We start from the raw sequence: 26,793 nt of genomic DNA, 5'->3' as shown, positions 1-26,793 counted from the left end.
TCAGGGCTTCTTGAAATAGAGACTGTATGGTGTAATGGAAAAAGCCTTGGAATCTGAGAGCCTGATTCCTGGATTCAGTCCCAGTTCTGCGTGACCTTGGACAAGTTACTTTACTTCTCTGAATTTCCGTTTCCTCCTCTGCAAAACGAGGATAGCAACAGCCACCTTGCAACCCTTACTGGAGCGCGCCCCGCAAACCCCGCGCCTGCCTCGAGGAAGAGCAGCCATGATTACGACGCCGCCGCCGCCGCTCCGCTACCCGCTTTCGGCTGGCGCCCTCCCCCAGCAGGTGTAGGCGCTGCCGCGCTGCCCCACGCCTTTCCGCAGCTCGCGGGCCTGCGCTTCGGCGTCCCCAAGGAGGCCGCTGCAGGCTGAGGTAGCGCACCGGCCTCTCGCGTCCCAGTCCCGCCCTGGGCGGAGGCAGTGCCGCCGACCCAGCTCGGAGGCCGAGGCCCGGCCCCACCGAGTGCGGAGGAGCGCAGGCGGCCCCCGCCCCTCGGCCCTCCCCCCCGGCCCTCCCTCCGCCCCCTCCGCCCTTGCGCGCCGCCCGCCCGGGTCGCCGCGGGGCCGTGGTGTACGTGCAGAGCGCGCAGAGCGAGTGGCGCCCGCATGCCCTGCGCTCCTCCACAGCCTGGGCCGGGCCGCCGGGGAGGCTGAGGCGGCGGCGGCGGCCGAGGGGGCCGGTCTTGCGCTCCCCAGGCCCGCGCGCTTGAGTCCAGGTTGCCATTCGCCGCACAGGCCGCGTTCTCTCAGCCCTCGGCAGCGATGAGGCGCTGAGGCGGCCGCCGGCGCTGCGCCGGAGACTAGGACTCGGAAGCGGCCGGGCCGAGGGCGCGGGGTACCGGCCTCCTGAGGCGAGGGTAGCGGGTACATGGCGCAGTAACGGCCCCTATCTCTCTCCCCGCTCCCCAGCCTCGGGCGAGGCCGTCCGGCCGCCACCCCTCTTGCTTGGCCGCCGCCGCCGCCGCCGCCGCCGCCGCTGCCGCCGCCGCCGCCGCCGCCGCCGCCATGGCCAATGACAGCGGCGGGCCCGGCGGGCCGAGCCCGAGCGAGCGAGACCGGCAGTACTGCGAGCTGTGCGGGAAGATGGAGAACCTGCTGCGCTGCAGCCGCTGCCGCAGCTCCTTCTACTGCTGCAAGGAGCACCAGCGTCAGGACTGGAAGAAGCACAAGCTCGTGTGCCAGGGCAGCGAGGGCGCCCTCGGCCCTGGAGTGGGCCCGCACCAGCACTCCGGCCCAGCGCCGCCGGCTGCAGCGCCGCCGCCCAGGGCCGGTGCCCGGGAGCCCAGGAAGGCAGCGGCGCGCCGGGACAACGTCTCCGGGGACGCGGCCAAGGCAAAAGCAAAGGCCAAGCCCCCGACCGACCCCGCGGCGGCCGCGTCGCCGTCTCGCGCGGCCCCGGGCGGCCAGGGCTCGGCTGTGGCTGCCGAGGCCGAGCCCGGGAAGGAGGAGCCGCCGGCCCGCTCATCGCTGTTCCAGGAGAAGGCGAACCTGTACCCCCCGAGCAACACGCCCGGGGATGCGCTGAGCCCCAGCGGCGGCCTGCGGCCCAACGGGCAGACGAAGCCCCTGCCGGCGCTGAAGCTGGCGCTCGAGTACATCGTGCCGTGCATGAACAAGCATGGCATCTGTGTGGTGGACGACTTCCTCGGCAAGGAGACCGGACAGCAGATCGGCGACGAGGTGCGCGCCCTGCACGACACCGGGAAGTTCACGGACGGGCAGCTGGTGAGCCAGAAGAGCGACTCGTCCAAGGACATCCGAGGCGATAAGATCACCTGGATCGAGGGCAAGGAGCCCGGCTGCGAAACCATTGGGCTGCTCATGAGCAGCATGGACGACCTGATCCGCCACTGTAACGGGAAGCTGGGCAGCTACAAAATCAATGGCCGGACGAAAGTAAGTGTGTGCTGCGGGTTTGTGCTGGACAGACCCTTCTCGGCGGGCAGCCCCTGCCTGCGACTGTAACCGCCTAGGCTGAGAAGCAGCATTCCTCTGTATAGAAGGGACTCGTTGTGTAGCACCCCGTAAGGAAGACGGACAGAATTTGTAGTGGCTGTTTATCTAGTTAGCCTCTTTGTGTCCGCTGTTTTCCACTTACTGCCCGTTCACAAACTTCTCCGGCTGATTGCATGGTTTTCTGGCTAAACGTAGGCTCTTTAACTTTGCTATTTTCTTTCTTCCATTTCACTGTTGGTCACAATTCAAACCTTAGTGGCGTTTTAGCCACCCAGTGAGGGGGTGTTAGAGTACCACCCAAACCAAGTCCTGGTTCTGCATCTGCCTTGTGTTTGCATACGCTCTTAAATTTCCTATGGTGTCTGAACCACTCATCACATTTTGATTGAGAGTCAAACGCTATGTGCAGTGAAGAGTTTGCCGGCTGACCACAAAAAGGTAAATTTAAAATACGCATTTAGTCGAAAGACTGTCTATATTCAGGAAGAGCTTGGCTACTCCCCTCCCCCTCTTATAGCTCTTATCCCTCACCCTGTTCCTACTGTTTTGAAACCCTTTACAAAAAGGGGAAAGAAGTATTTCCGTTTTCAGACTTCTCAGTGTAGGTAGGCTACATTTTTAGCATAAGTTTCCTTTATTTGCTTTGTTAATGTAATCCTTCTGTTGAAAACTGTTTTGTAACTTCCTGGAAAAAAAAACAAAACAAAACAAACAAAAACAACCACAACATGGAATTGGAGCAGGAGGCTCGTTTTATCCTCCCAATTTGGTGAGTTTTTGTTTTCTCTTTACCGTTGCGGTTTTTCCTCCATAGATTCTTCACTTCTTACCTAGTCTATTCCTAGCTCTTTCCTCCCTCATGATAAACAGTAGACTCTTTCCTCCTTAATACTCTCTTGCAGCTCTTTTTCATTTTACTTCTCAGATCTTGATCTCTTCTGTGTATATAGCTGCTCCCGGGCCACCCTCCTTCACCATCAGTCTCTCTCTGATTTTGTGAGTTTTGAGAGATTGACCTGGGAGAGCATCACAGTTGCATGTTTGTACACACACGCTGACTTTAACCAGTGGTTCTTTTTTATGTGTGCGTCAGATCATTTACTTTGACAGTCATTACATGTGATTCTCAGGCTGCCCGAAAGGCTGAACATAGGCAGGGAGAAAGTTACAAACATGAAAATGTGGGGAAAAATACAATGTGGAGTCTAATTTACGTATTGCCACTTCATTACTGGGTGAAGGCACAAGTCTTGATTTCTTGTAGTCTTAAAAAGGAACAGTTGAATAATATTAAACTGGAAGGGAAAGGGGGATCTGATGAAATCTCAGCCTTGGTGTTTCACTAGATTTTCATTGATATTTTTAAGAAAGAACGTTGTCATGGATCACATCTGAACATAAAGTCCCGAGCTCCAGAGCAGGAAAGAAATTAGTTTGAGAGAATAGGGCTATGGAGACTGACCAAAGTATATCGTTGGGACATAAGCTTAAATTGGATTCTTGAAGAAGATGATGTCCCAAATCTTTCTTGATCTGCTTTCCTTAGTTAATTTAGCTTTCCAAGTTAGGCTGAGACCTCTTTTCTCTTTTGTCTTCGTGTTTTCACCTGTCCTTAGAGAAGGGACAGCAGACAGCCTGGCTCTTACAGCAAATGCTTCTCATAGGGATGCTGTTAGAAATAGCTACCTCCTTCCTCAAGAGTTCTAGTTGTTGGGGTTTTAAGTCACCTAACTGTACATATTAGCAGGTAATAAGGGACGGGATGAAGGAGGGATGACCTTTAAACTCTTTGGATTAGATCTTCTGCTTATATTAATTTTAGGAACACAACTTTAGGACCTATAAATGATATTCTGGAATTCCTTTCATTATACTTCTTGGCCTAAAGAGGTTTTGGTAATCGTGTTTGAACGTGTGATTTAAGTATTCCTTAAAAAACAAGGGTGTTTGCTTTGTGGAAATGAGAAGGCAGTCAGAATAACCACCCACCGTATACTGAGCAACCACAGTGTGTTAGGCATCCGATTAGGGTCAATAGAGATACATTCAGAGTAATCTTTTTTTTTTTTTTTTTGAGATAGGGTCTTCCTTTGTCGCCCAAGCTGGAGTACAAGGTGTATAAGCATGGCCCACTGCAGCTTCCACCTCCTAGGCTCAAGCTATCCTGCCACCTCAGCTTCCGAGTAGCTGGTACTGTAGGCACACACCACCATGCTCGGCCACATGAAAAAAAAAAGGTTTTTTATAGAGTCAGGGTCTTGCTGATCATTTGATCTGGAACTCCTGGGCTCAGGTGATCCTCCTGCCTTGTCCTCCCAAAGTACTGTGGTTACAGACTTGAGTCACCTCACCTGGCCACAATAATCTTAATTCTATGAAGTGAGTCATGTTACTCCTAGTTTACATTTGAGGGATTTTCAGCTCAGACTTGGCTAAGGTCTACCACTTACCATAACCCTAGCTGGTGTTCAAACTTACGTCATTCAGATATCAAACCCATGCTCTTTGTTAGGTACACTGGTTACAGGTAGAACATTAAATGAGATGTAGATTACTTGGCACCCTGCTGGAACTGCAGTTTGATACATATATTTTGTTGAAAGTGGGTGAATAGCACTAGCTTTTATGTGAGTAATCATACTCTACGGTTGGGTTGTGTAAAACTTAATTAGGTGAGTGTACAATGTTTATTTCAGATAGTGGCTTAAAAGCCACTTTTGTATTTATCCACCTGAATTATGCGCCCGTCAGTATAACTGTTAAGAGATGTCAGAATATGGTTTTTTTATGTAATTGCAGAGGGAGACTTCAGTTCAGAATTTTATCCTTCATAACATTATAGTGATTTTAAAAGTTATATGCAGCAAATGTGTAGTGTTTTTCTCATTTTAACTTTCACAGCAGTAGGCAGGTGGTTGTATCCTTTTTTTATAGATTAGAAAAGTGGGACTCAGGAAATAATTTCACTAGTTGGAAATTCTGCAGCATAGTAGGACTTAAATTCAGGTTTTCTGACGAAGAATCTGATGTTCTTTTTATTTACATCATCTATATTGCATGCTCTTTATGTCAGGGCATGGTAATCAGATGATACATGATTGTCTGTGGCCCATTCAGCATAGGCTTTGTTTTCCCCTGAATTTCTACTTCAAACATTCTTATCTGGCCACTGTTTATGCAGCTACTTTAAAAAAGGAACCACAAGGGAAAAATGAAGTAATACAGGATAAAAACAGAAATGTAATTGTAGCCACTGATGTAACCAAGCTCCTGTTTCCACTTTCTCTGGTCTTTTTGGGATTTTCCCCTTTTTGCTGTTACCCTGCCCTTTGATCCTATATCTTTGCTTATGCTTGTTTTCGTCAAGAAGACTCTTGATATCCAGTAGAAAGAAACCATAGTCTGCTGTTTTGTGAAGAGTAGGGTGCCTTGACTTGGGGGTACAGGAGTAAGAGGAATGCAGAGGAGTGAGGATCATGGGAAAAATGTTGAACTTTTCTGTTGGAGTTTCTTAGCCACTCTGAAGGAAAACATTTTCCCGTTAAAATAGAAATACTAGTATCATATACATAACATTTTTGGAATTTAATCCAAAACTTCATCTGTTCCATTGAAACATACATAAATAAAAGGAGTAATAAAATAGGTTGGGACCAATAAGCAGCAGATTATGTTACTAAGATTTTTCACTGTTACTGTAGTTAGTCAGCTCTGGCTGATTATGGCTTTTAAGAGCAAAGAATAGGATGAGGAAAATGCTGCTGTTTTATTATCACTAACAGAGATGTGGTGACAATCCTCTTAGATGTTAAAACAAAACTGACCCAGGAAGAGAGCCCTCATCAGTACCAGACCATGCTGGCATCCAGATCTCAAGACTTTCAGCTTCTAGAACTGTGAGAAAATAAACATGTTATTTAAACCTAAATACATAACTAAACTTTTATCTACTTCTGCCATTCTCTTTATACGCTTGGGATCCAGGATACACAAATTGAAGTTACTTGTTTAATGATTTTATAACTGTCAGAATTTAAGTTAAAAGTGAGTTATTCGGTATGTAGAAAGGCTGAAAATAGTACAACTGCAGTAATTCTGCCAGCTATAAGGGACATGTGGACTGAGAGGGTAGTCTTAATAGATTGTGATCAACTATGTGCGAAAACATTTTGTACAGTGAGTTGATGTGTAGTTTACATGTAAACTACTTTAGTTCTAAAAGAATTTTATTTTATGTTAAAAGATTTTTTTAGGCTGGGCTTAGTGACTCACCCCTAAAATCACAGCATTTTGAGGGGCTGAGGCAGGAGGATCACTTGAGCCCAGGAGTTCAAGACCAGCTTGGGCAAATGGTGAGACCTTGTCTCTAAAAAAAATTAAAAAATTAACCAGGCATGGTGGTGTGAGCTCGTGGTCTCAGGTGGGAGGATTGCTTGAGCCCAGGTGACAGAACAAAACCCTGTCTCTTTTTTTTGTATGTATATAGCTCTTATCTACTACCTAATAATCCGCAAAAATGCCCACAGAGCCTTAATTACGTGGAGGAGGAGGGGATAGTAGAGATCATTTTAGCTTTGAAAGATAATGGATTCTGGGCCAGATGTGGTAACTCACGCCTGTAATTCCCAACTGACTCTGGGAGGCTGAGGCAGGAAGATAGCTTGAGTTCAGGAATTCAAGACCAGCTTGGGCAACATGGCAAGACCTCATCTCTACTGGAAAAAAAAAAAAATTAAGAAAGAAAGGGGTCGGGTGCAGTGGCTCACACCTGTTACCCCAGCACTTTGGGAGGCCGAGGCAGGCGGATCACGAGGTGGAGAGATCAACACCAATCTGGCCAACCAACATGGTGAAATCCTGTCTCTACTAAAAATACAAAAATAAGCTGGGTGTAGTGTTGCAAGCCTGTAGTCCCAGCTACTTGGGAGGCTGAGGTAGGAGAATCGCTTGAACCCGGGAGGCAGAGGTTGCAGTGAGCCGAGATTGTGTCACTGCACTCCAGCCGGGGCGACAGAGTGAGACTCCGTCTCAAAAAAAAAAAAAAAAAAAAAAGGAAAGAAAGATAATGCATTTGGTTCTGCCATTAGATCTGGGTTGGATCCCGGGTCTGCTATGGTTTCTGTGTCCTTAGTCCAGTTTCTTAATCTCTTGAGTCCTCAGTTGCTCTGTTTATAAAATGGTGTTCAGTGATACCTGTCTTTTTAGCTTCTCAGGCTTGTTGTGAGGTGAACATATAATGCTTCATGTAAAGCAACTTTTAGATTGTAAAGCGCTGTGCAGAACTGTTCTTAACTATTCTCCCATTTTAAAAATTTGCTGTCTTTCTGATTCTTTCTTTTAAGAGTTCTGTGCTTTCCCTGTCTCATTCCCCTCCCATAAACTGGAGAAAAAAGGTCTTAGAATGATCACCCATATTTTTACCTAAACACTTTTCCTGCATTCACACATTTTTTTTTAAAAGAGAAGAAATAACATATTTTTTTAAAAAGAAAAAAGTCCCAGAGAGATTAACTTGTTCAGAGTCATAGAGCTGGTGACAAAATCAACAGACCTTTGATTCAGTTCATTCATATCTGTAACTTTATGCTGTATCTCATATAACAATGACATATTTCTACTTAGCTAATTTTGGCATATTTTATGCCTTTTTTTTAAAGGACAGGGTCTGACTTGCACAGGCTGGAGTGCAGTGGTACAATTATGGCTCACTGCAGCCTCAAGCTCCTGGGCTCACGCAGTCCTCCCACTTGAGTCTCCATAGTAGCTGGGACTACAGGCATGTGCCAACACACCTGGATAATTTCTTAACTTTTTTTTGTAGAGATGGGGTCTCGTTATGTTGTCCAGGCTGTTCTAGAACTGTTGGCCTCAAATGATCCTCCTGCCTTGGTCTCCCAAAGTGCTGGCTCTTGCCTGTAATCTTAGCACTTTGGGAGGCCAGGGTGGGCAGATTTGCTTGAGCCCAGGAGTTCCAGACCAGGGGGCAACATGGTGAAACCCATCTCGAAAAACAGTACAAAAGTTAATCAGGCATGGTGGCACATGAGTGTAGTCCCAGCTTCTTGAGGGGCTGAGGTGGGAAGACCACTTGAGCCTGGGAGGTAAAGGTTGCATTGAACTGTGATTGCACCACTGCACTTCATCCAGCCTGGGTAACAGCAAGACCCTGTCTCAAAAAAAAAAAAAAAAAAAAAAAACTGCTGGGATTACAGGTATGAGCCATCACACTGGGCCTCTGCCATTTTTGAGAATATGCTTGAACATTTGAGACTTTCTTCTCCTTTTTACTTCTATCATTCTACATGTTGGCTTATCTGACATTCTAGTTTAAATTTTTCTCTTACCTGATTTCCTTAAATGCTCTTTATCCATCTCTTTCCTCTGATACTATTTAAAGCCGTTTGCCCTGAAGTAGGCCTACCCTCTCTTGTTTCTTTAGTAGGAGCTGTCTTCCTACTCTGTGTTTCTGATTTGCAGTTTACTCCTGTTTTCCTTTCCCTTTTTTTCCCCATCAGGCTTGAAATCTATCTTTGTTCTTCTTCCATGTTTTCTGAAGCCTGTGCCTGTCTGGTATGCCCTTGAATTGATGTTAACAGCTTAGTTGTTTTTGTTTAATTTTTCACTTTAGGCCTTTAAAGCTACCCCAACTATTTCAGTCTCCCTTTCATTCTAGCACATTCTTGGGCAGTTTCTGTTTCTTAGATTTTACTTCTGTGCTTACATTCCACCTTCTTTTCCACTATGCCCTCGTTTCCACACTTGGAACATTGTCTGTGACTACATCATGGCATTCAGATAATTTACTAAGCCCATTTTCAGAGCTTGTCTTTGCCTTTTATTTCAGCTAAAACTCTTCCAAAAAAAATTGATGTAGATGGTTAACCAAAATCTTCTCTTACAACAGTTTATTTCATGCCTTATATCCTAGTCAAAACTCAACTTTTCTGCCATCTTTGTACTTCATAATCACATTTTTCCATAAGCAATTCACAGTTAGTTTTATTTCTGAAGAGCTTGGACAGTATCTGTAGACTTAAGATCACCATAAAGTTTTCATGAGTTTGGAATTCTCATTTTTCTTATGCAGTGTTCCAGGTCCCAGTTCTTTACCAAAGCAAAATATGTGTACTCTTTATCCTTTGTTGTATTCTGTGAGTCCTGTTTTGATAATATTTTCACTCATTTGTTCAACAGATGTTGAGTACCCTCCACATACAGGCCCTGTTCTAGGAGCTAGGGTGTCCTGAACAACAACAAAAAGCACCCTCTCTCATGGACCTTATCTTCTAGTTGGAGGAAGTGAGGGGTAGGGAGGGACAGTCAGTAAACAAATGTCCAAGTAATACATGGTATGTTAGGTGGTAAATATTAAGATGGAGAATAAGTGAGATAAGGACAGAGTGACTAGGGAGTACTCTTTTAGATTGATAAAATAAGGTAACATTTAAATAGTGACTTGAATGAAGTAGGAAATTAGTTGTGTGGATATGTGGAAGAGGAGCATTCCGAGGAATGGTATTAAATAGCAAATACAGAGGCACTAACTTGAAATGTGTTTGGTGTGTTCAGAAAACAGCAAGCAGAGCACTTTGGGAGGTCGAGGTGGACGGATCACTGAGGTCAGGAGTTCAAGACCAGCCTGGCCAACATGGCGAAACCCCATCTCTACTAAAAATACAAAAATTAGCCAGGCGTGATGGTGTGTGCCTGTAGTCCCAGCTACTCTGGAGGCTGAGGCAGGAGAATTACTTGAACCGAGGAGGTGGAGGTGCAGTGAGCCAAGATCATGTCACCACACTCTAACCTGGGCAGCAGAGTGAGACTCTGTCTCAAAAAAAAAAAAAAAAAAAAACAAAAAAACAGAAAACAGCAAGGAAACCACTGTGGTTATAGTGGAAGGAGTAAAGGATATGGGATTGATATAGTGGGATAGGAAATGAGATCAGTTTGTGTAGGGTTTTACCTTGCAAGCCATGGCAAGGATGCTGGGTTTTATTGTGGGTGATACGGGAGAATTGTTTTAGAAAGATCTCTGTGGCTGTTGTGTAGCAGTAGATGTGGGGTGGAAGGATGGAATCAGGAATACTAGTTAGGAAATGCTTGTAGTAGTCTGGGCACTGGATGATAGGGGCTTAAATTAGAGTAATAGCTATGGAGGTGGTGAGCATTTGTTGAATTCTGGATATATTTTGAAAGTAGAATCAAATGAGATTTGCTGATATATTAGTATGAAAGAAAGGAAGACTCATGAATGACTTAAAGGGTTTTGACTTGAGTGACTGGAAGGAAATTATTGTTTTATTCTGACCTAACTTTTCTGCTGTTCTCTTGCCCCCACTTTTTCAGTGTTGCCATTTATGATAGCTTGCTGACACTTGTTTCCCAGCCAAGCAACAGGAAAAAAGTTATATGCTCTAGATTTTCACATTCCTTCAAATTGACTGTGTTAGCTAGTACTACTGTTGACCTTCTAGAGAAGAAAGCCCCATCCTTTCTTCTCTAGAGGTTTTATGGTTTCTTTGTGCAGTATGCTCTTACCAGCTCTACCACTGGAACTGCCTACAGGAATTATTGCAGGAAACTTTGCAACACTATTAGTGTTGTCTGTAAGTATGTCTGTGCTTCCTTGCATGAACCACTCATTCGAGATGGCTTGTAGATCCACCTAAAAATAAATATACAAAGTTTGAACGTTAGGAAACGTTAGAGAAAATTGGATGGTTCAGCATAAGGCAAGCATAGATTTAGATTCAATGTCAAAATGAAGTCAGAAATAAAACATCTTCATTTAAACCTACTGTTGAAAATAAAACTGTTACAGAAAATTGGGAAGAATGGAATGACCATAAAATATCAAAAATAGTTCCATTGACTTATCAGTACATGACTGTGTGATACACATGACTGTATGATAGCTTCCTAAAGTAGTAAAGAGGAAGAAAGTTACTGATAGCTTAGGGACTGTATTGGATGATCTGTGAAGATATCAGTGATGTCTGAACCTTTCATCCCCTTGATGTGGAGCCTGGCACTGGAATTGCAAATAAAAGTACCAAATATAAAATAATACTGATACTATTAAAATTAGAATATACTATCCAGGACCTTTTTTTTTTTTTGGAGATGGAGTCTCACTCTGTCACCCAGGCTGGAGTGCAATGGCATGGTCTTGGTTCACTGCAGCCTCTGCCTCCCGGATTCAAGTGATTCTCCTCCTTCTGCCTCCTGAGTAGCTGGGACTACAAGCGCCCACCACCACACCTGGCTAATTTTTTTGTATTTTTAATAGAGAGGGTTTCACTGTGGTGGCCAAGCTGGTCTCAAACTCCTGACCTCATGATCCTCCCGCCTCGGCCTCCCAAAGTGCTGGAATTACAGGCATGAGCCACCATGCCCAGCCTACTATCCAGGACTTGTAAGCATAGGAAGCCTTGCTTTTGATTCTAAAGTGAGAGAGGATTACAAAAGTATGGGTAAACATTACATTGTCGGGTATGAAATAATTTTTAAAAATTAAAACCAGAAACGTGAAACATGAACTCCAGAACCCAGGAACCTGTAGTCTCATCTCAATTCAATTTAAGGCTAATTTTCATGTAATAACACCTTGATAGGAAATGTGAAATCTGAGAAGTAAATTGAAAAGGACTAATCATGAGTTTGAGGAATTAAAAGATTGACCATTGTATTTGTCTGTTTTCACACTGCTATGAAGACCTGAGACTGGATAATTTATAAAGAAAAGAGGTTTAATTGACTTACAGTTCCACATGGCTGAGGAGGCCTCAGGAAACTTACAATCATGATATAAGGGGAAGTAAGGTACATCTTACATGGTAGCAGGAGAGAGAGCGAAGGAGGAAGTGCCACACTTTAAACCATCAAATCTCATGAGAACTCACCATCACAAGGACGGCATGGGGGAAACTGCCTCCATGATCCAGTTACCTCCCACCATACCCCTCCCTCGACATGGGATTACAATTGGACATGAGATTTGGATGGGGACATAGAGCCAAACCACATCATTCTGCCCCTGCCCCTCCCAAATCTCATGTTCTCCCATTTCAAAACAGTCATGCTTTCCCAGCAGTCACCCAAAGTCTTGACTCATTCCAGCATTAACTCAAAAGTCCAAGTCTAAAGTATCATCTGAGACAAGGCAAGTAAGTCTCTTCTGCCTATGAGCCTGTAAAATCACAAGCAAATTATTTACTTCCAAGACATGATGGGACTACAGGCATTGGGTAAATGCTTCCATTCCAAAAGGGAGAAACTGGCCAAAACCAAGGGGCTATAGGCCCCCCTGCAAGTCTGAAATCCAGCAGGGCAGCCATTAAAGTTCCAAAATCTTCTGTGAATCCATGTCTCACATCCAGGGCACACTGATGCAAGAGGTGGGCTTCCAAGGCCTTCGGCAGCTCTGCCCTGTGGCTTTGCAGGATACAGCTCCTACAGCTTTTTTCACGAACTGATGTTGAGTGCCTATGACTTTTCCAAGTGCACGGTGAAAGCTATCAGTTGAGCTACCATTCTGGAATCTGGAGGACAGTGGCCTTCTCTCAGCTCCGGTAGGCAGTGCCCCAGTGGGGACTCTATGGGGGCTCCAACCCCACATTTTCCCCCACACTTTCCTAATAGAGGTTCTCCATGAGGGCTCCACCCTTGCAACAGATTCTGCCTGGATATCCAGGCATTTTCATACATCCTCTGAAATCTAGGTGGAGATTCCCAAACTTCAGTTCTTGCCTTCTGCCTACAGGCCCAGTAACACATGGAAGCCACCAAGGCTTGGGGCCTGCACCCTCTAAAGCAACAGCCCGAGCTGTATCATGGCCCCTTTTAGCCACGCCTGGAGCTAGAGCAGCTGGGACTCAGGGCACCAAGTCTCAAGGCTGCACACAGCAGTGTGACCCTGGTTCTGGCCGGGAAACCGTTTTTTTCCTTTTAGGTCTCAGGCCTCTGATGGAAGGGGCTGCTGGGAAGATCTCAGACATGCCCTAGAGACATTTTTTTCCCATTGGCTTGGCTGTTAACATTTGGCTCCTTATTGCTTATGCAAATTTCTGCAGCAGAAGGCTTGAATTTCTCCCCAGAAAATGGGTTTTTATTTTCTACTACATGGTCAGTGTATCAGTCTGTTCTCACGCTGCTAATAAAGACCTACACAAGACTAGGTAATTTATAAAGGAAAGCGGTTTAATTGACTCACAGCTCAGCATAGCTGGAGAGGCTTCAGGAAAGTTACAATCATGGTGGAAGGGGAAGCAAACATGTCTTCCTTCACATGGTGGCAGGGAGAAGAATGAGTGCCCAGTGAAGGGGGAAGCCCCTTATAAAATCATCAGCTCTCGTGAGAACTCACTATCATGAGAACAGGATGGGGGAAACCACCCCCATAATTCAATTATCTCCACCTGCTCCCTCCCATGACACATGGGGTTTATGGGAACTACAATTCAAAATGAGATTTGTGTGGGGACACAGTCAAACCATATTCTGCCCCTGCCCCCTCCCAAATCTTATGTCCTCTCACTTCAAAACAATCATGCCCTTCCAAGTCTTAATGCATTCCAGCACTAACCCAAAAGTCCAAGTCCAGAGTCTCATCTGAGACAAGGCACGTCCCTTCCACCTCTGAACCTGTAAAATCAAAAGCAAGTTAGTTCCCAGATACAATGGGGTTACAGGGTAGAAATTGGCCAAAAGGGGCTACAGGCCCTGTGCAAGTCTAAAATCCAATAGGGCAATCATTAAACCTTAAAGTTCCAAAATGATCTCCTTTGACTCCATGTCTCACATCCAGGGCATGCTGATGCAACAGGTGGGCTCCCATGGCCTTGGGCAGCTTTGCCCCTGTGGCTTTGAAGGGTACAGCCTCCGTCCTGGCTGCTTTCATGGGTTGGTGTTGAATGTCTGTGGCTTCTCCAGGTGCACGGTGCAAGCTGTCAGTGGATCTACTATTCTGGGGTCTAGAGGATGGTGGCCCTCATCTCACAGCTCCACTAGGCATTGACCCAGTGGGGACTCTATGTGGGGGCTCTGACCCCACATTTCATCTCAACACTGCCCTAGGAGAGGTGGTTCTCCATGAGGGCTCTGCCCCTGCAGCAAAATTCTGTCTGGACATCAGGCTTTTCCATACATCCTCTGAAATCTAGGTGGAGGTTCCCAAACCTTAATTCTCGCCTTCTGCACACCTGCAGGCCCAACACCACGTGGAAGCCACCAGGGCTTGGGATTTGCACCTTCTGAAGCAAGGGCCTGAGATGTATGTTGGCCCCTTTAGCCATGGCTGGAGCAACTGGGACACAGGGCATCAAGTTCCAAGGCTGCACACAGCAGGAGGACCCTGGACCTTGCCCAGGAAACCACTTTCCCTGCTAGGCCTGTGATGGGAGGGGCTGCTGTGAAGGTCTCTAATATGCCCTGGAAACATTTTCCCCATTGTCTTGGTGATGCAAATTTCTGCAGCAGGCTTGAATTTCTCTCCAGAGTATCATGTTTTCTTTTTTTGTGTGTTATCAGTTTGCAAGTTTTCCAAACTCTTATGCTTTTCTTCCTCTTGAATGCTTTGCCACTTAGAAATGTCTTCTGCCAGATATCCTAAATCATCTCTGTCAAGTTCAAAGTTCCACAGATCTCTGGGGCAGGGGCAAAATCCTGCCAGTCTCTTAGCATAGCAAGAGTGACTTTTACACCAGTTCTCAACAAGTTCCCCATCTCCATCTGAGACCACCTCAGCCTGGACTTCATTGTTCATATCACTGTTAGCATTTTGGTCAAAGCCATTCAACAAGACTAGGAAGTTGCACATTTTCCCACATCTTCCTGTCTTGTGAACCTTCCAAGTCTCTAGGAAGTTCCAAACTTTTCCACATCTTCCTGTCTTCTTCTGAGCCCTCCAAACTGTTCCAACCTCTGCCTGTTACCCAGTTCCAAAGTCACTTCCACATTTTTGGGTCTCTTTATAGCAGCACCCCACTCTCTGTGGTGCCAATTTACTGTATTAAGTTTGTTCTCACGCTGCTAATAAAGACATTCTCGAGAGTGAGAAATTTATGAAGGAAAGAGTTTTAATTGACTCATGGTTCAGCATGACTGGAGAGGCCTCAGGAAGCTTAACAATTATGGCAGAAGGGGAAGCAAACACATTCTTCTTCACATGGCAATAGGGAGAAGAAGAATGAGTGCCCAGTGAAGGGGGAAGCCCCTTATAAAACCATCAGTTCTCGTGAGAACTAACTTACTATCATGAGAACGGGATGGGGGAAACTACTCCCATGATTCAATTATCTCCACCTGTTGCCTCCCACAACACGTGGGGTTTATGAGAACTCCAATTCAAGATAAGATTTGGGTGGGGACACAGCCAAACAGTATCAGGTTGCAAGTTTTTCAAAGTTTTATGCTCTGTTTTTCTTGTAAACATAAGTTCCAGTTTCATACTGTCTCTTTCTGCATATGAGTGTACACTTTTAGAAAAAGCCAGGTCACCTCTTGAACACTTCGCTGCCTAGACATTTCTTCCCCCAGATACCCTAAATCATCTCTCTCAAGTTCAAAGTTCCACAGATCTAGGGCAGGGGTAAAGTGCCCCTAGTCCCTTTGCTAAAGCCTAGCAAGAGTGACCTTTGCTCCACTTCCCCATAAGTTCCTCATCTCCATCTGAGACCACTTCATTGTCCATATCACTGTCAGCATTTTGGTCACAACCTTTACACAAGTCTCTAGGAAATTCCAGACTTTCTCTCATCTTCCTTTCTTCTTCTGAGCTCTCCAAACTGTTCCACCCTCTTCTTGTTGCCCAGTTCCAAAAGTTGCTTCCACATTTTCAAGTATCTTTATAGCAATACTCCACTCCTGGTACCAGTTTTCTATGTTAGTCTGTTTTCACCTGTTACTGGGTAATTTATAAAGAAAAGAGATTTAATTGACTCAGTTCTACATGGCTGGGGAGGCCTCAGGAAACTTACAATTATGGTAGAAGGAAGTGGGGAGAATTGTCAAACACTTTTAACCTCAGATCTCGTGAGAACTCACTATCATGAGAACAGCATGGGGGAAACTGTCACCATGATCCAGTCACCTCCCCCCAGGTCCCTCGCCTGACAGTGGAGATTATAATTCAAGATGAGATTTGAGTGAGGACACAGAGCCAAACCATGTTAACCATCTCCCTGAATTTTTTCTTATTAATATTGGTATCTCCAGTTTTCATCTATAAATGGTGACTAGGAGCTTGTCTTCTATAGTTTTGTTATATAATTATCCTTTGTTCTATCTCAAGGCATATTTTACCTGTGTGATGTCTTCTACCAATTTCTGTTAGGACTACTCTGAAATGGATGCCTTGAAAATTGCTTTTTGGCTAAAAAGTTTAGTGATTCCCCATCCCCCACCCCTTAGATGAGGTATTTTTACTGCTTTAATAGCTGTATTAACCACCCCACCTTTAAAATCTTTGACTACCCATTTACTAGCCTGGGTCTTATCTTTTCCATTGTTTTTCCTCATATTTTTCAGTTTTCTTTTTTCCTCAATTTACAGTGGCGGTTTATTTTCCTAAAGCTCAGTTCACTGTCTGCTCATGACTGTCAGAAGATGTGTGTGTAGAAGGAACTTGAACATCTATATTTCTAGATTTTTCTTCTTAGTTTATATTAGTCATCTATTGCTACATAACGATTACCCCAAAGTTTAGCAGCTTAAAACAACACACATTTATGATGTCGTACTTTCTGTAGACAAGGAATTGGGCACAGTCTAGCTGCATCTTCTACTTCACTATTTCTCACAGGCTGCAGTCAGGACATTGGTCAGGGTCTGTGGTCTCCTTCTAAGGCTTGAATGGGGAGGGATCTGCTTCTAGCCTCACTCAGTGGTTATTGGCAGCATTAAGTTCTTGGCAGGTTGTTGGACTGAAGGCTTCAGTTTCTTGCCACATGGGCTTCCCTAACATGGCAGCTTTCTTCAATAAAGTATGCCAGCCAAAAAGACAATAGTGTCTGCTGGCAAGACTGAAGTCCCAGTCTTGTAATCTAATGATGAAAGTGACATCCCATCACCTGTGCTGTATGCTTTTGCAAGAAGCAGGTCACTAGGTGACTTTCCATTCCATATGTATAAGGAATCATACAAGAGTATAAATACCAGTTCTTATGTCAGTTCTTCCTTGGCAGTATCTGCCCCTTAAATGTTACTATTCTTTATGATCTGTGGTTTGTCTTCTCTTTTTGCTTTAGTCTACACTAGAGCAATAAGATAACCCTCTGGGTTATCTTATGCGCTCATGGAAGCACAAATTCTTAAACTAGTTTGCCTGTGTTGAAACTCTTCTTCTGCTACTTAATTGCTCTCTGATTTTAGACACATTTTCTAACAACTAAAGCATTAATTTCTTCATCAGTATGATAGGAGTTGGTAATAGTACCTAATTCGGTAGGTCTGTTTGAGGACAGATGAGAAAATACATACTCAACAGATAATCAGTGCTCAATTAATATTAGCTGTAAACTATAACAAATAACACAATAGTAATAACAAGAATCATGACTTCAGCTATTAGGATTTGTTAAAGACTCCTTGGTCTGTCTCTTACTTTGGCATCTGTAGAGGACTGATAGACATTTCCACCTGAATTTTCTGGAAGCATTGCAAACTCAGTGTGATTAAGATTGAAGTTTCCCCTTGTTGGAAGGAATGAGGATTGGTAAGCCTGTCTGATGGGGGAGATGGAGGAACAGATTTAAAATTGATCCTGTGAACTTCATTTAGTTATTTGACAGCTATTTACTGAGTGTCTGATCTGTGTTAGGCACTGAGGGTACCACAGTGCCCAGGTCAAAGTAATTCTCTCTGCCTTTCTGGAGTCTTAACGTGTGAGGGAAATACAATGTTGAACCTGTACTTCCCAGTGCTATGTTTATGAGATGGAAGTACAGGATCCTATTGGGAGCACACAAGAGGAGACCTAACTTGGTCTGCAGGCCAGGAGAGGTTTTTTTGTTTTGTTTTGGAAGAAATAGTTATTTAGGCTAAGACTTCTGAAGGTTAAGTTGGAGTTAAGTCCATTGAAAGTCTCCAGGTGTGGAAACAGCATGATATTTTAGAAGAACATACTTTCCTTTATCAGTTTGAAAATTTTACTTATTTAAAACTTATTTTCTATTAGTCTCTTGTTCCTCATTCCCATTTACACTCTTCATCTCTGTCCTGGATTATTACAAAAGCCTGTTTTTCTTTTTCTGTCTTTTTAGTTCGTTCTGTACATTGTTAATATTTTTATAAAGAACATTTCACTACCATGTACTTTCTGTTCCAGCTACAGGAACCTGTTTGCAGGTCCCTGAACCTACCTTCATTTTCTAGTGCTGTGCATCTCCTCATCTCTTTAATTTGAAAAGTGGTGAGAAGGTTCTCTAACTTGCTTCTTGCCCTCATTTCTCTAAGCAGTGATACAGCTTTGTCCTGTCTGTTCCTTTGGCACTTCCCATCACTGTGATAGCATACTTCACTGTGGTTGGTTTCCATTCCCATTTCCTCTACTATTGTGAGCCACTTGAGGCGAGAACCCTTGTGTTGTCAACATTGGTGTACTCAGCATGTTGCATCGAGGACTTAGTAAGTATTATATTTGAATTCCCACTGCACTGCTGTAATTGAAATTTTAAAAATCGCTTTCTCTCTGGATTGTTAACACAATATTTTTTTCCCCTTAGTTCATTTTCCTCCATGTACTGCCCATATGTATCCTATATAAATTTACCAACACTCATAAAACTCTTACTCAGAAATCTTCAGAGGTTTGTTAAGGATACAATTTGATTCTTACACATTGAATGCTCACCAGCTGCTTAGGCCCACACCATTTATCCACCCTGACTTGCTGCTGCTCTTTGAAATACAGCCGCTGTTTCAGCCAGACTGTTTTCTTTCTTCTTCTCCCCTTCTCCTCCTCCCAGCACATCTGTGAATTCTTTGACTGGTTTACCACTCCCACACTCCTCCCCAGCAATTCAGATCTTCTACATCCTTTAGGAGTTAAGCTAAGTCTGCTTCCCAGATATCCTCCTGAACTCTGAATGTCCTTTGATCTCTCTTCTCAAAAACCTTATATACCTTTTATTCCCAAATTATCTTCTCTAGAAATCTGTAAGGGCAGGGGAAGGAATGGTTTTATACTATTCTGTCTTAGGCAGAGGACTTTTATTAGTGCTCGTTATGTACGGTATTAGTCATATCTTGCTAACAGTGAATTGCCCTCAGCTGATCCTCTGCCCTGTACCTCACCTCTGCTTTACCGCCTTTCCAACTGATTTCTAAAACTGTAGTGAGACTTTCTAAAAGTCTGTGAGAGTTTTCATCCTGTTGTGGTCAACTGGCCTTTCTTTGCTTGCTATGCTGTTTCTAGTCCCTATTTTCCAGATAAAAATAGCCCAGGTCAGCATGGCTTAAACTATTTTTAACGCCAAGTTCTAGGAGAAAGATTTGCTCTAAAGGTGAAATGAAGTTTTATGACGTTGCTTAGGCCAAAGTCAGTTGATCAGGTTATGAACTGCAATAGAACTTTACACATCCATGAATCTAATGGAGACAGGGCGTGCGTATCCTACATCCCTCACCCCTACCAATGGTGTGTGAATCCTTCAAAGCAAAACAGCATAATAGACATAATGTTGAAAGTGACTTCTTTATATACCCTTTTTACAAGACCTAGAAGAGAAAAGCTTGTAGCTAGAAAGCAGATGCAGAGTTCAACATCGATACCATGTTGAGGTGCAGAGTAAAATTTTCAAGAGCAAAATTTTAAGCTTCTAAAATTATGGATTTGATTTGGTTTTCAAATTGTAATTTACTCAAAATTTCAAATATGTGGAAGGAGGTTTAAGAGTTGTATTTAACAAAAGAGGGCATGAGTTAAACAAGGTGAGAAATATTTATTTTATGATTAGAAAACCTTTTGGCCTTAACCGCATTTCTAGATTCAAGGATTTAATCAACATGGGAGAAGCAGTTGCTTTAACTGAATTAAAAGAAGGCCATGGTGGACTGTAGATAATAGAAATCTGGCAGTGTAAAGGTCATTTGAATCTGGTTTTCTAACACATTCAAACATTTTTATCCTTAAAACAAAAATGATAGTTTGACCTGCCAATTTTGCTTAGTTTTGATGCTTAAAATGTGTTTTTATTCTCTGATTACAGAGTTGGTAAGGAAAGCAGCCTAAGAAATATTTACCACAGCTGATTTATGTGCGAAGAGTGGTTGTAGTTTTGGGTGATTACAACCCAAAGTATTTTGGAATAAAATGTCTTGAATAAAGAAATCTTGGGCTAAAAGTTATGTGTGATAGTAAAATAACACCCTTTTCCAATAGCTTACAAGTTTTTTCCAAGTTTGTCATATAAGCTAGTGTCTCACAACTTTGTTTTGCTGGTGGACCCCTTTCAGAATCTAGTGGGAGCTGTGCACTTTCTCACACTCACAATGAACGTAGTACATACAAGGTTCTGCTTGGAATAAAGCCCATCCATAGACTCTATGTTAAAAACCTTGTTAGAGTTCCAAAAAAAAAACAAACCAAAACAAAACATTTTTAAGCATTTTCATATCACGTCATGGTAGAATAAGGTTTCTGTGTGTGTTCAATTCTTGCTCCCTCCCTGTCCTTAGAACTATGGTGTGCAGTGGCACAGTCTTGGCTCACTGCAAGCTCCGCCTCCCAGGTTCATGCCATTTTCCTGCCTCAGCCTACCTGAATTTTTAAAAAAATAAAAGCCTTAGTAATAGTAGTGCTCCGCAGCTGGGGAATTGAGTTGGGGCGGGGGGTAGGGGGTGCTTACTAACAAAAATGAAACTAGAATTCATACTAGTTTTGTTTATATTAAAATAGTTTCTGTAATGGTTAGATCTGAAACATCTCTGGATAGTTTTGGTAGAAAGTATCTGCAGAATATGGAAGAATAAGTTGTTCATATTGCCAGTTTTCAGGAACTATGCCTTGATGTTGCATAGTAACTGTAAGCTTTTTCTTTAATGTGTGCCTACTCTAGAGATTCTTAGTGTTTCTTCCTCTTAGAATTATCTGGGGAAAGGGAGAACAGTAGTAGGGGGGTGGGGAAGATGTTTGTGGACAGAAGCCAGGAATGGGAATACAGGACCTGGTAGTATTGCCTTGGATTCTTGTCATCTGGCTCTCTGCTACTGAGCAAAGCACTCAACAACTCTGCCAGTCTCTCCATCTGTGAAATGGGAATAATGCTGACCTAATTAATAGAAGAGTTGTTGAATAGATGATTATTTGTAAAATACTTTTTTAAAAAGTGGTTATATTGACTGGGTGCCGTGGCTCACACCTGTAATCCCAGCACTTTGGGAGGCCGAGGTGGGTGGATCACGAGGTCAGGAGATCGAGACCATCCTGGCTAACATGGTGGAACCCTGTCTCTACTAAAAATACAAAAAAAGTTGGCATGGTGACGGGCGCCTGTAGTCCCAGCTACTTGGGAAGCTGAGGCAAGAGAATGGCGTGAACCCGGGAGGTGGAGCTTGCAGTGAGCCGAGATAGCACCACTGCACTCCAGCCTGGGCGACAGAGGAAGACTCCGTCTCAAAAAATAATAATAATAAATAAAAAGTAGTTATATTTCTAGCTCTTAGCAGTGCCTTTTCAGATTAGGACTTGGTCTTGCTTGCCCTTAACTTTGTTCTTGGTGTTGGTTAATATTGGCATCAGAAGTTCAGATTCAATTTTAGATTCAGAATTCTTGACTTGCTTTTACTGGGTTGTCAGACCCTTATTTTTAATTAAAACGAATCTATTGTTGCTTAGGCATTTGGCATATAGATTTGGCACTGTGAGAAGGAACTAGCATTCAGTTGATAAGGGCATCTTGAACTGAATTTCAGATAGTTGTGTTACTTCATGGGTAATTAAATAACTCCAGCTGAGGAACACCTTGATTAAAAAATCTTTCTGCCCTCATGCCTTCTCCGTTAGCAGAATGAAGTCAGGTGGCAATAAATTTTTTATTTATAATCATGAATTGAATTAAGCTATATTTAAAAAATTGAAACCCTTAGATGTTAATTAATTTTAAAAGCTAGTGATGGACACAGCTAGGCTAGAATGATTGGATCAAATCTCACACACAAATGAGTTTATTCTTTAAAAAAAAAAATTTTTTTTTAGAGACAGGGTCTTGCTATGTTGCCCAGGATGGTCTCGAACTCATGGCCTCAAGCAGTCCTCCTGCCTCAGCCTCCTGAATAGCTGGGATTACAGACATGAGCCACTATGCCTGGCCTTATTTTACAGGTCTTACTGATGTAAGCCCATATTTGATTTGTTTTACGTTTGATATTGCTTAGTATTTCTTTTATTTACTGTATAGTCTATAACTTAATAGGTAGCAATAAAAACAAAATAGTAAAAGTTACTTATTTTCCTCCTAAAATAATGGGGGATATTTGGTGTCTTACCTATTTTTCAGTCATGCTTTATGGCTTATTTACCCTTAATAATGTCTTTTAAGTGGCCATTATAAAATTTGTAGAATTACTTTGGTGTCTATGCTGTTGAATTTGGCTCATGTAATAATTGTGCTCATAGTAAAAAGTGTATTTTAAGCAGCCTGTGTTGCCCTTAAGAAATTTCATGTAGGTTCCACAGTTTTTTCTAAAATTAATTATTCTTAACATTTTTAACAGTCAAAACATGAAACCATTAAGATGTGAACTACTGTAAGTATTATAATAGGGAGTAGCTTTTTTAGTGTTGACATTGTATAAAATTAGTTATTTACAAAGATAGTAAAGCTTATTGTTTGAAAATAAGGAATTGAGGAAATGAAGTTAAACAACATTTGTTCATACCTATGTTTTTCTTACAGAAATATATACTATCTAGGTATATAGAAGTGTAAACACTTTGAATTATACAGTACTTTGAATAATAACAGTGTAGCTTAAATACTTGTAATTGTAGTGTTATCTTTTCAGTTTGGGAATTGCATATATATTTTAACTGTAATTTCTTTTTTGAGATGGAATCTGGCTGTGTTGCCCAGGCTGGAGTGCAGTGGCTCACTGCAACCTCCACCTCCTCCCAGGTTCAAGCAAGTCTCCTGCCTCAGCCTCCCAAGTAGCTGAGACTACAGGCACGCACCACCGGGCCTGGCTAATTTTTGTGTTTTTAGTAGAGATGGGGTTTCTCCATGTTAGCCAGGCTGGTCTCGAACTCCCAACCTCAGGTGATCCACCTCCCTTGGCCTCTGAAAGTTCTGGGATAACAAGCGTGAGCCACCATACCTGGCCTGTAAAAATCTTACATGTCATGGGAAAGAGGTTGCTGCTTTGTTTATGACTTTATATATTTTCTGATTATAAAAATAATACAGTGCTCCAAAGTAGATGAAGCAAAATCTGATAGAAATGAAAGGCACAATCAACAAATTACAATTATAGCTGGAAATTTCAATAGTTCTTTCTCAGTAATTCTTACATAGGAAATCAACAAGGATATAAAAGATTCTAACACTGTCAACCAACTTGGCCTGATTGACATCCGTAGAATATTCCTTGCATTAACAGCATAAAATATGTTATTTGGAAGTGCACACGGGACATTTACCGGACTACAACAGGTGCTAGGCCATAAAGCAGGTCTTAATAACTTAAGGATTGAAATCATGCAGAGTATATTCTCTAACCACTATGGAATTAAATTAGAAATCAGTAATAGAATGAAATTTTGAAAATCTCATATGTGGAAATTAACGAATTTCTAAATAACCTATGGGTCAAAGAAGAAATAGATATAGATCAATGGTACAGGATAAAGAGTTCAGAAATAGACCTACACTAACAATAGCAATTGATTTTTTTTTTTTTTTTTTTTTTAATAAAGATGCTAGGGAAATTCAGTACTGCATAGGTTTTTGTTTGTTTGTTTTCTATAAATGGTTTTGGAATACATGGATATCTATGTGAAAAAAATAAACCTTGATCCCTATATCCCACCATTTATAAAAATTAATCAAAATGGATCTTTGACCTAAATGTAAGACCTAGGCTGTGCGCAGTGGCTCATGCTTGTAATCCCAGAACTTTGGGAGGCCGAGGCAGGCAGATCACTTGAGGTCAGGAGTTTGAGACCAGCCTGGCCAACCAACATGGTGAAACCGTCTCTACTAAAAATATAAAAATTAGCTGGATGTGGTGGTGCACACCTGTAATCCCAGCTACTCGGGAGGGTGAAGCAGGAGAATGGCTTGAACCTGGGAGGCAGAAGTTGCAATGAGCTGAGATTGCACCACTGCACTGCAGTCTCAGTGACAGTGAGACTCCATCTCAAAAAAATAAAAAAAGGTAAGACCAAAATCCGTAAAACTTAAAAAAAAATTAAAAAATTTAAGAGAAAAATCTTTGTGACCTCAAGATAAGCAAATATTTTTTAGGACATAAAAAAGATGAACCATAAAAGAAAAACACTGATAAATTAGACCTTGTCAACATGAAAACATTTTGCTTATCCAATGACACCATTAAGAAAATTAAAAGACAAACCCTTTTGACAGAAAATATTTACAAGCATAGTCAACAAAAGACTTGAATCAGAATGTCTAAATAATGTGTTAATAATAAGAGAAACAATCCAAAAGAAAAATAGGCAGAAAAATTGAACAGCTATTTCACAAAAGAAGATACAGGAATGGTCAAGTGCATGAGAAGATTCTCAACATCATTGGTTACCAGAAAAATAAAAATTAAAACCACAACAAGATGCCACTATACATACACTAGAATGGCTAAAGTTAAATATATTGATAATACCAAATTTTGGCAAGGACATGGAGCACGTGGAATCCTCATACATTCATTACTTGTCGAAATACAAAATGGTACAGCCACTTTGTAAAACAGGTTAGCCATTTCTCATTAAGTTAAATATAAATTTATTGTATGACCCAGGAATTCCGCTCCTAAGTATCAAGAGAAATGAAAATATGTTCATACAAAGACTTGAACATTTTTATTCATTATCATCAAAAATAGGAAACAACCCGAATGTCCATCATCTGGTGAATAAACAGAATGTGCTTCATCATACAATGAGATACTGTTTAGCAGTAAAATGAAGTGAAGTCTTTTATGCGGCAACCTTGGATGAATCTCAGAAACATGCTGAGTTAAAAATTGTACCATAAATTATTTAATTAGCTCTTCATGGTTAAAGTTTGGACTCTTTGTAATTTTTTTCTGTCATAAATAATGCCAACAATGCATTAGATACTCTTAAAGATACATCTTTGTACATTTTAACAACGTTTTTGTAAGAAAAATTTCTAGAACTATAATTGCTGGGCTAGTGAACATTTTTATATGCTTATATTGCCAACATTTATTGAATGCTTATTATGTACCAAGCACTATTAGATGCTCTTGTTCCAAATCACACAGCTAGAAAGTTATGTAAACCAGGATAGTTCAATTCTAGAGCTTAACTTCCTAGCTAAGACATGTGAAGTAGTTTCTATGCATCTTTTGAGGGGTATTGTATTTATTTTCAGGTCTCCTACTTGATCTTGCCGTATGCATTACAGAAATTCCTTGTTTATTTATTTGTTTATTTTGAGATAGGGTCTCCCTCTGTTGCCCACGCTGGAGTGCAGAGGCTCGATCTCTCAGCTCGTTGCAACTTCCGCCTTCTGGACTGAAATGATCCTCCCATCTCAGTCCCTGAGTAGCTGTGAATACAGATGTGCACCAGCATGCCTGGCTAGTTTTTGTATTATTTGTAGAGACGGGGTTTCACCATGTTGCTGCCCAGGCTGGTCTCGAACTCCTGACCTCAAGCAGTCCACCCGCCTCAGCCTCCCAAAGTGCTGGGATTACAGGCGTGAGCCACCACACATAGCCTCTCAATTTTGAAAGATTAGGAGGAGCCAAATATTTATTAAATGAGTCTTTCCCTTATTGAAGTAATTTCAGAGATGCACCATTGGAATGTTGTTTAATTTCAACAGGGACAAACTCACACTCAAGGAAAAACCCAGCCATTCACTCAGAGGAACATTATTTTGGTAGTATTCAAATATCGTATACAAATCTTTGAGCAGATTAGTTTTTTCATGTAAATCATAACATATGGTATTGGTCAAGTAGTAAAGTTCATATTAACCTTAAACATTTACTAAGATACTGTTTTCAAGTAACTCAGGCAATGTACGCAGAGGGTGTCATAGTTTTTGTAAGTATGTAAGTTTTGCGTCAGAATCACATTAATGCCAGGGCCCCACTACAGATCTTCTGAATCAGAGATTCTGAATCTGAGGTGAAGACTCACAGCTCCTTAAAATTCCATGGAGAAAATATATATACTTACTATTTTCCCACAAAAATAAAAAATTTAAAGACAATTTCATGGAGATTCTAATTCACATTCGGGTCTGAGAATTCTTGTGTAGGGCATACTCTCCATTGTTAAAGGATATTAAAAAGTTACATCCTCTATCTCAGATACCCAAAGGACATTTATTAAATCTTCTAAACACTTCTCACAACCAATAAACTTGCAAAGCAAAAAGGCCTTTTAATACCATGCATAATTGGTTTATGTTTTCTTGATTGTTTTGACCCTGTAAATTAATATTCTCTTACCTTTTTCCCCAAGGCTTCTAAAAGTAGATTATACTATCTGCCTTTATGTGATAGTTACTTGTTTGTTAACTTCCTTATGACATGTGCCTTTCAAGTGATGTTCTAAAGCTAAACTTTAGAAAGTTATTCCCCTTGTAAAAGGGTCTGCCCCTTAACCATTTTGTAGTGCCT

General features: G+C 42.2%; 1 protein-coding gene across 1 annotated transcript in view; it reads left to right on the top strand.

Moving 5' to 3' along the window:
* The first annotated feature begins 551 nt into the window (after positions 1–551).
* Positions 552–26,793, top strand: part of EGLN1 (egl-9 family hypoxia inducible factor 1) — a 59,486-nt gene continuing 33,244 nt past the window's right edge. The window contains exons 1-2 of the mRNA XM_025383254.1: positions 552–947; positions 993–1,899. Of these exons, the coding sequence (XP_025239039.1) occupies positions 1,009–1,899 (891 nt within the window). The 5' untranslated portion in view covers positions 552–947; positions 993–1,008. The remainder of the gene's footprint in view (positions 948–992; positions 1,900–26,793) is intronic.

The sequence above is a fragment of the Theropithecus gelada genome, chromosome 1, assembly GCF_003255815.1.
Source record: "Theropithecus gelada isolate Dixy chromosome 1, Tgel_1.0, whole genome shotgun sequence".
In the NCBI taxonomy this organism is placed as follows: Eukaryota; Metazoa; Chordata; class Mammalia; order Primates; family Cercopithecidae; genus Theropithecus; species Theropithecus gelada.
The sequence above is the reverse complement of the archived record's forward strand: the minus strand, read 5'-3'. Positions and strand labels throughout refer to the sequence as shown.